Source organism: Paroedura picta, chromosome 3, assembly GCF_049243985.1.
Source record: "Paroedura picta isolate Pp20150507F chromosome 3, Ppicta_v3.0, whole genome shotgun sequence".
In the NCBI taxonomy this organism is placed as follows: domain Eukaryota; kingdom Metazoa; phylum Chordata; class Lepidosauria; order Squamata; family Gekkonidae; genus Paroedura; species Paroedura picta.
Window position 1 is genome coordinate 62,604,717 of NC_135371.1, and position 15,606 is coordinate 62,620,322.

General features: G+C 50.3%; 1 protein-coding gene across 2 annotated transcripts in view; it reads right to left on the bottom strand.

Moving 5' to 3' along the window:
• The window catches only part of SEMA3B (semaphorin 3B), a 52,737-nt gene that overhangs the window by 15,069 nt on the left and 22,062 nt on the right, over positions 1 to 15,606 (bottom strand). For both annotated transcript variants that reach the window (XM_077326013.1, XM_077326014.1), the window contains exons 3-6: positions 10,707 to 10,864; positions 6,360 to 6,422; positions 324 to 443; positions 134 to 227 (exon numbers count right to left, since the gene is read on the bottom strand). In XM_077326013.1, coding sequence (XP_077182128.1) covers positions 134 to 227; positions 324 to 443; positions 6,360 to 6,422; positions 10,707 to 10,864 — 435 coding nt within the window. The remainder of the gene's footprint in view (positions 1 to 133; positions 228 to 323; positions 444 to 6,359; positions 6,423 to 10,706; positions 10,865 to 15,606) is intronic.

The window sequence follows — 15,606 nt, forward strand, 5'->3', positions numbered from 1 at the left end:
ATCATATTTTTCATGTATGTGTGTGTGTGCGCACACTTCTGTGGGTAACTACTAGTTGTGTACAGAATACTAGGTATTAATGGGACATGGCACCCAACCTCCCAATTATTACCATCCAGGCCTTGTCTCTTACCTACTAGCACTGAGGCAGGCATGTGACGTGGATCATAGGGGCTCTTCCCTTTGCCATCCTCTACATTCCTGAGGTCCAGTTTAAAAACAGAGTCCTAGAAGGAGAAGCAACATTTCAGAAGGACAGGCCAGACAGCCTTCGTCCTGCCCCAACTGTCCAGAGTGCTCCCTAGGTTCACCACAAGACTCACCTCCACACGCTGCCCAACCTCGACAAAGCCACAGATGGGGTGGAAGGCCCCTGTGCCACAGGCATATAGGTGGGTGCGGTTGTAGAGGTGTAAAATCTTGATGAAGTTCATGCACTCGGCCTACAAAGCAAAAACAACACTGGCCGAGCGAGTCCAAGGGGTTCTTTGTGATTCAAAGGCAGGGGAAGCTGCATCCTGAGAGAGACAGACAGATGAGAACCTACAGGCCAGGACTGGGAGAACTGTAAGCTGGGAGCAGAGCTATAAGACAGCAGAGCTGTAAGACAGGGAGGTGAAGGCTTGGAGGGCTGTCAGTACGATGCTTGTCTGTTACATTCTACCCCACTCTACCCCGCTCTTACACCCCGCCCAGATTCTTTTTTTTAGATGCACTTTCCCTTCTTCTCCCGGCAGGAAGGCTGTGCAAAAAGAGGATTTGGCTGTGTGCTGCATCCAAGACCGCCGGGAATTATTGGGGGGGGGGGGAAAGAGATTTCGTGCTAGTCGCAAGTGGGCACGGAGACCCCAGTTCACCTTCGGCGTCATTTTCTTTTCCCTGCAGAACAACACTCCCCTGCAGCCCCTCCCCACCGGGACCTGTCAGGAGTCAAACATCTGTTTGACTTACTGCTCAGCACAATTACCCACTGACAGATCACTCCTGCCAGGCCAGGCCATTAAAAGGGGGCTGGGTCCCCCCCCCCCAGTGTCTGGGATAACTCAGGCAGAAGTGATGCCTCCTTGATAAGTGGGCAGTAAATATGAGGCTGGGGGAGTGCCAGGCCATGGTGGGAAAGGCCCCGTTCAGAACTGCCAGGCCCCTCAAGGAGGCAGGGGTCCCCAACAAGGCTGCAAGCCCTACTGAACTCTCTTGGGCAGACCTCCAAAAGGCTGAAGGCAGGCCTGCCGAAGAAGGAGCCAAGACAAACAAGTGCTTCAGAGGGCTGAAGGCGGCACTCTGGAAAGAGAGAGCCTCTTCACATGTGGCCACCCATTGCACTGCTCAGCAAACAGCTGTGGGGGGCTGGGACCCAGAAAGCAACCAGGAGGGGGGGGAGAGAGGCCCACAGTCAATGCGCTGCCTGGAGGGGGGCGGGGGGGGGGGAGAAGGCCAGAGGCCCAGGCCGGCCGTGGGCTCAGTGGCAAGGCTGAGACAGGGACCTCCTGGGATCTGCCGGATTTGAAAGCAGGAATGGTGCCAGTGCTCGTTCTCTTTCTTGGGCAGGCTGCCACTCTCTCCTCTGGGAACCCCGGGGTCAAATGTTTAAACCTTTAAATCTTTCCTTGCCATTGAGCAATTTCCCCCCAAAGGTCTGCAATTGGGAGGGGCTCTCCTGGAATGAGACCGGCCTCTGCAGGGAGGAAAGCCACCTCTTCAAAGCAAAATATTAGCAAGGTGTGATTGGTCGGTGGTTGGCAAGTGAATTTGCACAGAGGAAGAGAAGATTCCAAAGGGAAGGAAGACCCTGACTGTGAGGGTGTTGGGAGTGGGGGGGGGGGGGAGACCAGGAAGACCAGCTGAATCCTGGAGCACTTTACAGCACCTCCTCCTGCCGCTATTGGCTACTGATCTTAGCCAAGCCCAGTTTAATTTGCTCGATCCTACTAAGTACAAGGAGAACTAAAACTGTGTGCCAGATTCAGGCTTTATCATACCCTGGGCATGACCTCTATTGGCTCCCAAGGGATTTACTTCTGAGCATGTGTATGTACAGGACTGGAAATAAGAGTTAAGCCCTCCCCAGACCGCTCTCTAGGGGCATCTGTTTCCCCCAGAGAGGGAAGCATAGAGTTCATTATATCTCTTCCTGCAGCTTGAGAGGGGGGAGAAGGGGGCTGATTTAAATATGGGAGTGATGTGAAGAGCAAAGGTGCGCCTCCCCTCCCCTCCCCCTTCTGGGGCACCAGAGCTCCCCTTCCACAGCCACAGCTCACTCTTTAAGAAAACCACGGGAGGCAAGCTCACAGATTTCCTGCTTTTTCTCTCCGATGGAAATCTCTGCAGCCTATAGGCCCACAGCATGTCACCTGGCACTTGTGTGCATGCATAATGTGCAGTCTGGTCATGGCCAGCTTAGGGTGACCCTGCCGGGCTTTCAAGGCAGGAGATGTTCAAAGGTGGTTTGCTACCCCTGGCTATTCATTACAACTCAGGACTTTCTTGCTGGTCTCCCACCCAAGTCAAGCCGTGTTTCGCTTCTGCGATGGGATAAGATCAGGCTGCCCCAGCTACCCAGGGTCTTGTGCTTGTACTTAGGAAGCAGGAGTAAAGCATCCCAAGAAGCCATCTGGTTTTCTCCCTTAAGGAGCAAGAGATGCTGGGTCTGACCCCTATAGGTTGAGGGAAGCTACCACCTAAGAAAAGCAATGGAAAGGGGAGGCGAGTCAGATGCAGCACTGAGGGATCCATGCGCCAGGCGTGGGCCAGATGTTCCTGCACTGTTGCTGTTTCCACAATTCTCCCAGAGGCTAGACATGACCCCCTGAGCTCCTGCTGAGCTCCCCTGGGCCTGGATTCCTCCAGCTATTCATCACAGACATGACAAAGGAGGGATAGCCTAGTGCGTGGCCCTGGCGAGGTGCTGCACAAATATGAGAACAAAGCAGAGAACCAACCGTGCGCTTGTGTCTCTTGCGCCAGGCAGCATCAGACAGGACAGGTTATGAGAATGACAGCAAGCCACAGGTTGGGGGTCTGTGCTATGACACAGAATGCAGCCCCTCGTAAATGCAGGACTAAGGAAACGGCAGGGCCACCCCCCCCCCACATCCTCCATCAGCCTCAGAGCAACCAGGTTCTTCCTTCCCCCTCATTTCAATGCACAGCCAGAAATCTCTGGCCTCCTAACTCTTGGCTCTGGTTTTCCCTCTTGATTTACATGCCTATTCAGATGGGGAGCTGGAAGTGTGATCTTGTGGCTTATGCTCTGGTAATGCTTAACCTAGACGGTGACGTCAACTTGTATCACTGAATTTAAATGAACTTCAACCCATAGGGGCAGCCAGGCTCTTCAAGAGCCCACACCCCTCCCGAGGCCCATGAAAGCCAACATGCCCCTTCCCTACAGGCGGCAGAAGCCTACCAGGGATTTGCTGCTCACTGAGGCTCAGGCCGTACACCCCCCCCCCCCACACACACACACAGACACTCTTTTTTTGCCACTGCAGATGCACTGGGGATTGTGGCTCCTGTGATGATAATTGCTCTGCCTCCCCATCATTTGCACAACAATGGGTGTCTCCATTACTGACTCCCATTCTTTGCAGATGCCTCCTATGTAGAGAGGCAGGAGGATTTGCACTCAGTATGGGATGTGCTGCTGGGAGGAGGCAAATCCGATTTCCACTTGAGGAAATCGGCATTTGATTTTTTGACACAGAACTACCTCAGCTGATGTCCCCTTTGTGTGTACGTCCAAACCTGAAGGGCTGTGACCGTGTCAATGATGGGGATAGGCTTAGGTTTCTTCTGGGATTCACTGGGGAAGGGGAGCACGTTCATGACCGCACACGAACACAATGTCCTTTCTGGAGCAGCCATTGGGACGAAAGCATTGGCCAAACTTCCCTCCCACTGCTGGGCAAGTCTTGAAGAAAGGGGGGGGTGCGGGGAGGCCTGTCACCTCCCTGTCATCACTCTTGAGCAAGCCCAGGAAGACAAACAACCTTCGGGGCTCTTGGTGTCCTGCCCTCTTACCCTGAGGGATAAAAGCACCGGGAGCCGTTGACAGAAGGGGCAAAAGGAGACAGGTCTCCATCACAGAGAGAAATTTCTCTCTGGTGCCTTTTCCCACCCAGCACTCTGAGCTCTTTGGCCAGCCGCTTTCCATGCTACTCACAACCAACTTTTGTTCAGCAGTGTGAGGCAACACCTTCATCCCAACAGGATCAGCTCCTGGTGAGACAAAATCTGTGCCTCAACACTACACTGAACCCCAAACTCCGGGCTTGGCTCTGCCACTGAATCACCAAGGACATGTCTGTGCTGTCACACGGTCTTGATGCTCTTTTACTCGGAGCAGTTAGTTAAAAAACAGAACGGGTAGGTCCGGTTTACAATGGAGATCAGGCGCTGGGCAATTCCTGTCTTGGTGGCAATTTTAAATGAAAATCTTTTACGATAGATTTTACATCTGGAACTGTTTGAAATTTTCATTTTATGCTTTGCAATTTTATGCTAATAAAGGTACTCTGAATCTGAATCTGTCTTGGTGCTGCTCCTGGTGCCAAATACCCCCCCCCCAGCTTAGTTAACAGCAGTTGAAACATACAGAGCTCCAGGGATCTTAGATCAATCATTCATTGCTCCTTGCCTCATTTTCCCCATTTTCCAGCCTTTGCTTCTGCTACACAAGACGCAGTTTTAATTAATAATTATTTATATTTGTATTCCGCCCTCCCTTGCGGCTCAGGTCAGTTTTGGTTTGCTCTCATTCTTACTTAGCTGTTGTCCATTAAATGATGAATTGTGACACCAAAGTAATCATAGTTTCATCACATTTCTTCATGGGCTTCTGGGTGTGGTCAAAGTGTTAGTAACAGTTCGTTAGAGCATGCGTAGAATGCCACAGTCCTCCAACAGCTTACAGGCAGTGCCCTGGGCCAAGGGAGGACTTTCTTCCCCTTGGGCACCCAAGGGATGAGCCAGCCTCTGAACAGAACAGCCCACATTGGCTTCGCATCAGGCCCAAGCATGGTGTGCTGGAGGGGCTGAAGTGTTCCAAATGGGCTTGGGTTTCAGAAGATTCAAGCAGGACATTACAGGCACCTATCTCTATCTCATTTTCATTCTGCCCTTCCTCCAAGGAGTCCAAGGTGGCTTCCATGGCTCTCCCCTGGTCCCTTTTATCCTCACAAAGTGGGTTAGGCTGAGAGAGAGAGTGGACCAATAGTACCCAGTGGGATTTATGGCTAAATGGGAATTTGAACCCAAATCTCAGTCCAACCAAGGAGCACTTATAAAATCATCTGATTCTGAATCAGGTAACTGATCTCTCAAGGTCAGCATTGTGCATTCTGGCCAGCAATGGCTTTCCAGGGTCTTGTGTAGAGGTCATCTTCTACTACACAATTCTTTTTACTGGGGATGCTGAAAGGAGGTGCTCTACCATCTCCCCTAACCACTAAGAAACATTCAATGTATCTGAGGAAGTGGGCGTGCACACAAAAGCTTATATCTTGGATAAAACTTGGCTGGTCTTAAAAGTGCTACTGGACTTGAACTGTGTCCCATTAAGGAACACTATTCCTCAAACGTCCTCAAATCAAACGTCTGTCTCTCTTCTGACTTGGATGAGTTACTCTCTTCTCAAAGCCTGCCCTCCCCTCGAAGGTAAAGCCATGCCTAGACCTGGAGTAGCATTACAGACAAAGACCAGCAGGCAGCCTATAAACAGCCTTCAGGAGAACCGCCTTCCCCTCCCCTCAGCTCCTAAGGCTCGTATTTCTAGACTTGACCCAGCACTGCCTCCTCCCTAGAAAACCTGTATGAGTTATAGCCAAGGTGCCCGAGACCTTTCTTTGAGCTGCTCCACAGTTATCAAGGAACAAATCTGAATGTGTCCTGGTTCATCTCCCCTCCTGCCAAAAGTGGTGGGAACCATGCTCTTATCTCCCGGGAGGTCAGGATGGGTCACTGCTAAGCAGGAATCCCTAAGTGCACCAACCGGTCCCTCCGCGGTGACATGATTCTCAGCCCTCCTGGGGCCTCACAGGGCTGGGACATGAGGGGGCTCTGGGCAAGACTGGGACACAGAAAAGAGTTTCCTGCAAAAGGGAGCTCCTTCCTGCAAGGTGCTGAGATCCCCAGCTGCAGCTAAAGGTCAGGGGAAGAACCAGGCTAGAATATCAGTCCTTTCAGTACTGGGGTTTCATTTTAGTTAAACCTCTCTGAGCTGCTCCATAAGGAACTGGTTGGTCCGTTCCCTCCAAAAGCACCCTGCTCACATCACATCAGATAATACCTTGTGTCTCACTCACTTTTGCCCTTGCCAAACCAAGGCGTGAGCAGAGGATTTCCCATCTGGGTTCACTTACATTGATGTCTTTACCTGCCCAGTTACATTCTTCCCTCCACTCTACAAGTGCTGGCCAGTAAATCTGCAGGAACAGAGAATAGGCAGACAATTAGCAAATGAAGTATATTAGTGTAGTCATTCATCATGCACACATGTTCCTCATATCCTTTGGTCATGGCTTCTTGCTATTGAGTCCCTGGCAGAGGGGGCTTTATATTTGATGTTGATGGGAATGCAACAACCCAAAGCTCTCAAACTTCTTTTATTCTAAACTAGCGGTTCTCAACCACTCTAACCCGGTGATCCCAACTGTGGCGGGTGCGCCCAGGGCCACATGTGTGTGTGAGCGTTCACGTGCATTAATGCGCATGTGCAGGTGCACAACAATCAGAATCCGTTCGACTGAAATCACAGGCGTTTGGGGGCTGAGAGAAGTCCTGGGGAAGTCCCTTCCCCTCCAAATTGCCCGCTCCTTGGGGAAGCTGGGAGGTGGGGAGAAGGGTGGGGCGGACCAGGCCTATTGGGCCTTCCGTAGCCATGGTGATGGCAGCCGCAGGCAGAGGCCGAGCCAGCGGGCTGCATGTATGACCAAGCTCCCCATGCATTGTCTGTGCCCTAAGGGTGCACAAGCTCCCGCCCGCCTGGGCCCCAGAGCTTACAAACTGCTCTCCAGGGCGGTGGCGAGGTGACGGCAGCCGGAAGTGGCGGTGGGCGGCAGCAGGCGACAGTAGCAGGCAGTGGGTGGCAGCAGACAGCATGTGCATGCAAGTGCTGCTGCTTGGCACCTGCTACCGTCATCTGCTGCCACCCACCACTGCCGCCCGCTGCCGCTTGTGGCCACTGCCCACCGCTGCCCACCACCTGCTACCAGCCGCAGCATCAACCAACCTGGGGACCCGACAGAAGGGGCAAGGTGACCCCACACTGGAGAGTTCTTTCACAAAGCAGATGGGGCCACAACCCCAGGGTTGAGAACCAGTGTTCTAGACCAGTGGTCCCCAACCCCCGGTCTGCGGCCTGGTGCCGAGCTGCGAAGGCCTCGGTACTGGGCCGCTGGCAGCCACACCTGCCTCTTTCCCCCCCTGCAGCGAGAAGCTTGCCGTGCCGCGAGCAAAGCTTCGCTCACGGCCCAGCTAGCTTCTCGCTGCGGGGGGGGGAGGCAGGCGCGGCGAATGCAAATGCGCATTCGTGGAGCTGCCGCACATGCATGTATGCGCCCCAGCAGATGCAAACGTGCACGCGCAGCAGCTCTGCACATGCACGTTTGCGTGGAGCTGCCACACGAGCATGTTTGCGCCCACTGGCATGTTTGCACCCTGCTAGTGGGCAGGAATGCGCATGCGTTGAAGCTCCACGGATGCGTGTTTGCGCAGTGCTGCCGCACATCTGCGGCGCCCGGGCCACTGGATCTCCCCCACCCCTGGAAGTGGTCCTCAACCTGGAAGTGGTCCTCAAGGTTGGGGACCGCTGTTCTAGACCAAAGGAAGCCAGGCCACAAAGTCAACTGAAATACATTCCCAACAAAACAGAGCTGCTAGGTGTGGTGGTGGTGGTGGTGGGGATTTTGACTCAGGAACTGGGTTATATCCTGTTCTGAATGGAGCTGCACTCCCCCTAAAAAGAATAGATTCATAGCTTGGAGTGCTGGTGTTGAATAAACAGCTGCAATGGCCAGGGGTTGCTTTTATGAGTTTTGGTAGATAACTCAGCTGCAGTCCTTGCTTGGTGGGAAACATCTGGCTACTGTGGGACATGCCCTGGTAACATGCAGATTAGATTACATCAGTGTACTCTGTGTGGGGCTGCCCTTGAAGACTGCCCAGAAGCTATCATTAGTACAGAATGCTGACTAGATTGGGTTGTAGGGACCACAGCACTGAAGTTTGACCCACCAAGACTGACTCCCAATTGGCTGCTGGGCCTAATTCAAGATATTAGTATTGACCTTTAAAGTAGCGGTCCCCGACCTTTCTCAGGTCAGGGACCGCCTCCGGAGTGAGGGAAGAGCCGACGGCCTGGGTGCTGCGAAATGCGCATGCGCAGTTGTCGCACATGCGTGTTTTTGCCACCAGGTGGCGCTAACGCACATGCGCAACAACTGCGCATGTGCGTTTTCACCACTAGGGGCGCTAACGCATGCGCGGCAACAGCGCACATGCGCGTTTGCGTCACCGTCATGCCAGCGGCTGTGCCTGCCTCTTCCCTTCCTTCTTGCTGCCGGCAAGACCGGGGGTTGATGCCCCCTGCTTTAAAGCCCTCTACAGCTTGGGAGTCAGCATATCTTAAGTGCTGCCTACTCCCATATGGTTCTAACCATCCACTCTAGTAATCTTTAGGGGCCCTGCTTCAAGTGGCCCTGCTACCTAAGACTAGACAGGTGGCAACCTGAAAAAGGGCCTTATTGGTTGTGACACCGATCCTTTGGAACTCCCTCCTCTATTATGGTCTTCCACCGGAATGTGAAGATTTTTTTGTTTTGTTTGGTGTCCCCCCTACTAACTGTTATTGGCCCTCCTCCCTTATTACATTATGTGTGCTTATATGCTTTATTGTGTAGTTTAAATATTTTATATAGACATAAATATTTTTAAAATGATGTTTTAACGTAGGAATATTTTAACCTTCTGATGTTTGCTGCCTTGGGAACCCTATTTGGGTAGAAAGGCAGCACAGAAATCTTTCAAATAAATATCCCTAGAACAGGACTAAGCTAGTGAATACTATGCACACCGGAAATCATCCCCGATTGATTTGCTTTTACTAGAAGGAGCATCTGATATGTTTGCACCAGTAACCTGGTCCTCATTTCTAGCAGCTCTACCCATAGGGTGCCCGTCCCTCTAGATCCTTCCATGCCTTAAAGACTGACCCAATGAGCCCTCATACTGAGAACAACTCTTGGGCTGGATCCTGTGGAAGGCTTCTGTGTCTGCACCTGTCCCAGCACAGGCAGAAGCACGCTCTGGCCACTTGCGCGAGTGGAAGTGATTCTACCCCCACTGTCTTTCCTGCGTGCGCAAGACGTGATGCGAGGTATTTCGCCTGATAAAATGTCAAAGCCCAATTAAATGAAATCATGTGAGCCATATGTGGCACATTCCTTTGCTCCATATGCCCATTCAGATTAGAGCGCTACTTATTGCTGCAGTTGCTGGGCTGCTGCTTTTCCAAGTGGAGTTGTGCCAAGTACCTTTTCCTTTTGCATCGCTGGATCCAACCCTATTTCCCCCCATCCTGCTGGTGGAGGGGCAACCAATGGGGCCTGCTGTACCAGCACTCCACCCCAGCTTCCGATGGGACGCCATCAAGCGACAGCAGAACAACTGTACACCACAGTTCCCCAGCAGCGAGGGGCAGACGACCTAGATGTCACTTCACGGCATAAAATGGTTTCACTTAATGCAATGAAATCTCTTCATAGGATAAGGCTGTTAGCTATGTCGCAAAGAAGCAGACAGCAGCTTTTCAGAGTAGAAAGCCATGCTCTGCCAGCCTCTTTACATACGTACAAATGCCCTGTATGTAAGGAAGATGCATTACTTCAAGAAGGACGTAGATAAAATTGAAAGGGTACAGAGGAGAGCGACGAAGATGATCTGGGGCCAAGGGACCAAGCCCTATGAAGATAGGTTGAGGGACTTGGGAATGTTCAGCCTGGAGAAAAGGAGGTTGAGAGGGGACATGATAGCCCTCTTTAAGTATTTGAAAGGTTGTCACTTGGAGGAGGGCAGGATGCTGTTTCTGCTGGCTGCAGAGGAGAGGACACGCAGTAATGGGTTTAAACTTCAAGTACAACGATATAGGCTAGATATCAGGAAAAAGTTTTTCACAGTCAGAGTAGTTCAGCAGTGGAATAGGCTGCCTAAGGAGGTGGTGAGCTCCCCCTCACTGGCAGTCTTCAAGCAAAGGTTGGATACATACTTTTCTTGGATGCTTTAGGATGCTTAGGGCTAATCCTGCGTTGAGCAGGGGGTTGGACTAGATGGCCTGTATGGCCCCTTCCAACTCTATGATTCTATGATTCTATGTCCCCTAAACATTGCTCCTGCTGGGCTGAGAATGCAGCTTTCACCCACAGCCCAGCAGCCAGGCCGCCAGCCATCTCAGCCCACGTTCTGCCCTGCCCCATTTCCCTCCGTTAACTTGGGAAGTTTATTAAAGGCAATTTCACAGTGCAGGCAGGAATGCTGCATCCGTTGGCATGATGAGAAAAAATGCCTCCCTCCTGACACTTCTTGATGGAGAAAGGAGCTCCTCAGGACCTCAAAAGGGAGCCAAAGAGAGACAATATAACTCTTTTGCTTTTAAGATGGGACCCTGTCCTTTTAGGGTGGTTAGCCCCAAGCAGGGCAGAGAGGCACATTACCTTCTTGTCCTGCTTGCTGATGTTGTCCAGGCTCAGGGAGGCAAGGTAGTTTTTGCCCCCCACAAAAAGCCGTCCCCTCTCTTCATCCAACAGCAGTGAGTCGTAGCAACAGGAGCGCTCCATCTCATAGGAACGCAATCCATGGCGCATTCGTAGATCTGAAGAGGGAAGGAGGAGGTGGAATGAGAATTGTCCCCCTCAGGGAAGAGATGCCATTGGCAAAACTAGACAGGATCACTGAAGCCAAATAAACACTCATAAAGGAATGCAAAAACTACAGTGGTTGCTGTACGCTTTTGTAATTTGTGTTTAATTGGTTACACACTACCTTGTACACAGAGACAGAAAAGAGATTCCTGTTAAAATAAACAAACAGCAACGGGCAGCTTAAGATGACACTTTCCACACATGCATTCCAAGAACTGTACAGTAAACCAATTTCCTTGTCCTAATTGCTCTGTTAATAATGGAAACAGTAGACCCATGCTGCTGCTGTCATTTGGAAAGAGTAACAAATTCCCTCACACTGAAGTCAAATTTAAGTCAATGGCTAGCTGGCCAACCTACAATTTACACTGGAGAGTTCTTTCACAAAGCAGATGAACTAACATGGCGGCTTGAGCTCTGGCCATAGCCGACAGGAGATCCATGTCCAAACCTTAGCTCTGCAAATGACCTTTGTGTGACCTTGCCCAAATTAAGGCCCCTCACTAGGCCTCTGAGCCCTTCACACCTTGTTTATTCGGCCTGCAAGTGCCTCAAAGAAGTGAAATCCCATGTCACCCAGCAGAACTCAGTGCAGCACAAGCACAAGCATGGTGTCGTCACAGTCCCTGTAATGAGGCAATGCCTAAATATAATCTGGATTCAAGTGGGTAGCCGTGTTGGTCTGAAGTAGCACAACAAAAAAGGTGAAATTGGACTCAAAATTCAAATGTAATCTGGTCAGCCTTTTTCACTGATAAATGTGCACATTTCATACTGCTTGCTGCTCAGGACAGAAATAGTATTTAAATTCATATACATACACACCACACACTGTCTGAAACCAGCCTCCAACAAAGTCATCTGTGACATACAAAAGTTGAAATGAATGTTGTTCATCGTTAAGGTGCCACTGGAATCTTTATTTTAGTTTACTATGACAGACTAACAAGGCAACTCCCATTGCAATCAAAAAAACTGGGCCAGGAAATAAAGCCATCCAAAATCCTCTCCAACAGACAACCCTGGTGCTCCCTGCTCCAGCGCAGGACCCATTGAGCCCCACAGAAGGCAACCTTCTCTGGAACCAAAAAGGGAGACATGAAGTCACTGCGCTCCAGCAAGTGCAGCTGTTTTGGAAACATATGGCAACAGCAGCCCTAATCCCCTGACGCCTGTGGCCACTCATGCTCGATGTATATGACATGAATGCAGTTCGAAGGGAGAAGGCTGGGGGTCCAGGAGGTGCTTGTGGTCTTGTCTCCTCACCCTTACCCTCCCCTTTCCAAATGCAATCTTCAGCCAGTTGCAGACCCCTCCCCAAAGCCCACCCGCCCCAATCTGTCCCACAAGCTTTAACAGGTTAGCGGCCCCAGCAGCAGCGTGACATTAATCTCCCAGTGCGGCAGGCATCTGCACAGAGAAAGGGCCCTTTCTCTATCCACAGAGCCTAATCTGCTTGCGGCAGCAAGAACAAATAAGCCATTGTGGGGAAGTGAAAGAAAGTGGCTGGCAGGGGAGCAATCCATCCGCTAATGAGCTGTTGCCCATCACGGGCGCATGGGGTGCTGCGTGGTGTGCACAGGACTGACGTGGCCTGATATGTCCCAAAGTATGGGTCTTTGTTGGCATAACACTTGTGGTCCAGAAGCCCCATCCATGACCTCCTTCTCTGTTGTGCCTTCTCCAGGTCTGGCTGTACCACAAATGACAGGAAATCTAATAGAGCCTAGCTTTGAGCAGCAGTCATATCTTACCTGACTCTCTTGTCCTCACCTGCCTTGTCTACTTTAAACAACAAAATGTGGCTTTATGCTAGGCCTGAACCAGAGTCAGGAGATAGGACTAGGCCTGTGTCTAATTCAGAGGGTAACAAAAAAAAAATGCCCACTCCTGATTGGGAAACTTCTGGAGGTTTGGGGAGTATAGCCTGAGGAGGGTTTGGGGGAGGGGATGGGCGGGACTTCAGAGGGGTACAATGCCATGCAGTCTATCTTCTTGAGCAGCCATTTTCTCCAGCTGACTGATATGTTGCATGGAGATCAGTTGTAATCTCAGGAGGTTTACAACTCCAGCCATCATCTTGGGGTTAAAAAGCTGCCCCATTAGAATTTCTTCCTCTTTTTCTTCATTTAAATGAAAATCAGGTGCAGTTTTTGTTCCAGTTTTATTCTTCTCACCTGGGGGTTGGCAACCCTAGGCATTGCTCATGTGTGCCTCGGGCTGATTCTCATAATTGCTTGGCCTATGACTGCATGCTTGTTTTGCAATTCATATTACCTCCTGGCTGCATTTTGCCCATGGCAAACAAGTCACATGAGGCTCAAATTGCAGTTAAGAACACCATCCCATGGGGTTCACCGGACTGCTGCCTTCCTCCTGAAATGAAGGAGGGTAATTCTTGCAAGCAGGAGAAAGCCACGGGCACATCAGAGCTTGCAGCAAACTAGTGGGTCAGCGCAGAACAGAAGAAGTGAGCATTCCCCTGTACAAGATGCTGCTCTGGATTTGAAAAGAAGTATTATTCTCAAACTCCCATACTGATTAACTAACCCTATAAAGCAGGAGTAGTCAAACTTCGGCCCTCCAGATGTCCATGGACTACAACTCCCATGAGCCCCTGCCAGCATTTGCTATAAAGAGTGTGGCTGGCAAGGCTTAGTGCAAATAAGTACATTAATGAAATACATGCCTTGACCTTGACCCAAATGCTTGTGTGCTCCACCTGTCTGCTAACATTTCACTTCCAAGATGGACTCTTCTGCATTCTTGGTATCCTGATTTTCAAAGAACTGCAAAGCACTTGGGAGAGTAGCAGAACAAGGGAAAGTATGAGACTACGAGAGAGGAAGGGAGGAGCCTTATCTAGTACCTTCTTGTGAATGGCTTTTTATCTTATTGGATTCTGATAAGGTTATCTACAGGATTTCCTCTTCTTTCCATGTCACTCATAAGACACTCCAGGGACTCTGAAGGGAGCAGCAGGTTAAAAATAATGTAACAGTGGGTGGGGGTGGGGGTGGGGGTGGGGGTGGGGGTGGGGGTGGGGGTGGGGGTGGTAAGACCAAATATAAGTACCTTTTTATTCCTTTTGAGGGGGGCTTAGGGCCAGCCCCTACACAACATAGTGTAGTGTGGAACAGATACAGGATGCAGTGGGTGGGATGAGTGGATCTGAGTACAGTCCCTCCTTTAACATGGCATAGTATCAAAACGGTCCACAGGAGTGGTATCTTAATGCTGGCCTTCTGCTTAAGGGGGCTCTCAGGAAGGTGAATCAACTTCTCTCTCTCTCCCCCTCCCCCTTTCTTTCCCCTTCCCTCCCTCTCCCTCCTTCCCCCCCTCCCTCCCTCCTTCCCCCCCTCCCTCTCTCATTTTCTCCAACCTGTGGAAAAAACTGATTCCCACAGCTGTGATGCTTGGGATGCACATGGACAATCTGGCTACACATAAATTACAGCTAGGTAATGGAAAGGCACTGGTGATCTAGTAGAAAGCTTTGCTAACCCTATTTTTACTAACTCCACAGCCATAAGACAATGAGACCTATAATAATGAGACATATGTTTGTCACTGTACATCCACGTCTTGTTACAAATAGCAAGGGAAGTAATAATGAGGCAACTTGCTTAAATGATCTAATCAATCATTTAATTAGGCAAAGGGAATGGATTCTGCCGTACAGCTGAGACCAGGGAAGCCAATGGGGTAATTTCTTTTCTTCGGTTCTCTAAACTCTTATGCTTCTCTGTTGTTCTTACATAAAAAGGGTTCTGAAACATAAACATTCTCTTCTGGGGTTATTCTGAACACAGCTGGCTTACTCACAACAATCTGCTTCTGCTATTAGTTACACAGAAGAAGCGGTAGAAGAAAAAACAGATGGACTCTAAAGAAAATGAGGCACAGATTTTTCTGACTTCTATATTGGGTCTGTGATTCACTTGAGTAAAAGGACCAGTCAGTGATATCCTTTTAGGGACTGAAGTGCAAGAATGAAATCTGTGATCTTAGTCTTGTCTTGGTTATGTGTAGATGCCACAAACAGGTGACTGGAATAAAAGAAGAGTGACTAATGTTCTCCAAGTAAGCCCAGTTGGGACAAATGCTCACAAAACAATCCAGAATTCTTTCATGAGTTTCTGCTTCCCATTCACAATAATACCCTTCCCCTCTCGCCCTTTTGCCTCATCTCTTTCTTCCACGATCTTTGACCACGTGCCACTGAGGAACCTGGTCATGGGCATTCAAGGTCTAACATTGTACAGGTTATCTGAGCAACCTTAAGGTGCTGCCTAGCAGCTTGGAGAAAACACTCCAAAGTTGAGAAGTCCGCCCACCCCTCAGATCTGCTCCATGCAAAGGCACTCTCCACACCATCCTAGCGATGGCCCTGTCCCCTGAGAGGGACCGTCTGTTCTACCTTGTATAGCTTTTATCCTGCCTATCCTGTAAGATCTCCAGGGCAACACAAATAGGATTTCCTCCCCCATTTTCTCCTTAAAACAACTTCCTGAAGAATGTGATGCTGACAGTGACAGCCCAAGAGTCACCTGGGAACATGAGACATGATTCTGGCACACTCATGAACAGATTTCTTGCTATTTTTTGTAAACTGCGGCCTGCAGCTGTATGGAGCTCAGTTTCAATCCAGGGGCACAGCACAGGAGGATTGAACTTTTCCTCCTGAATCCCA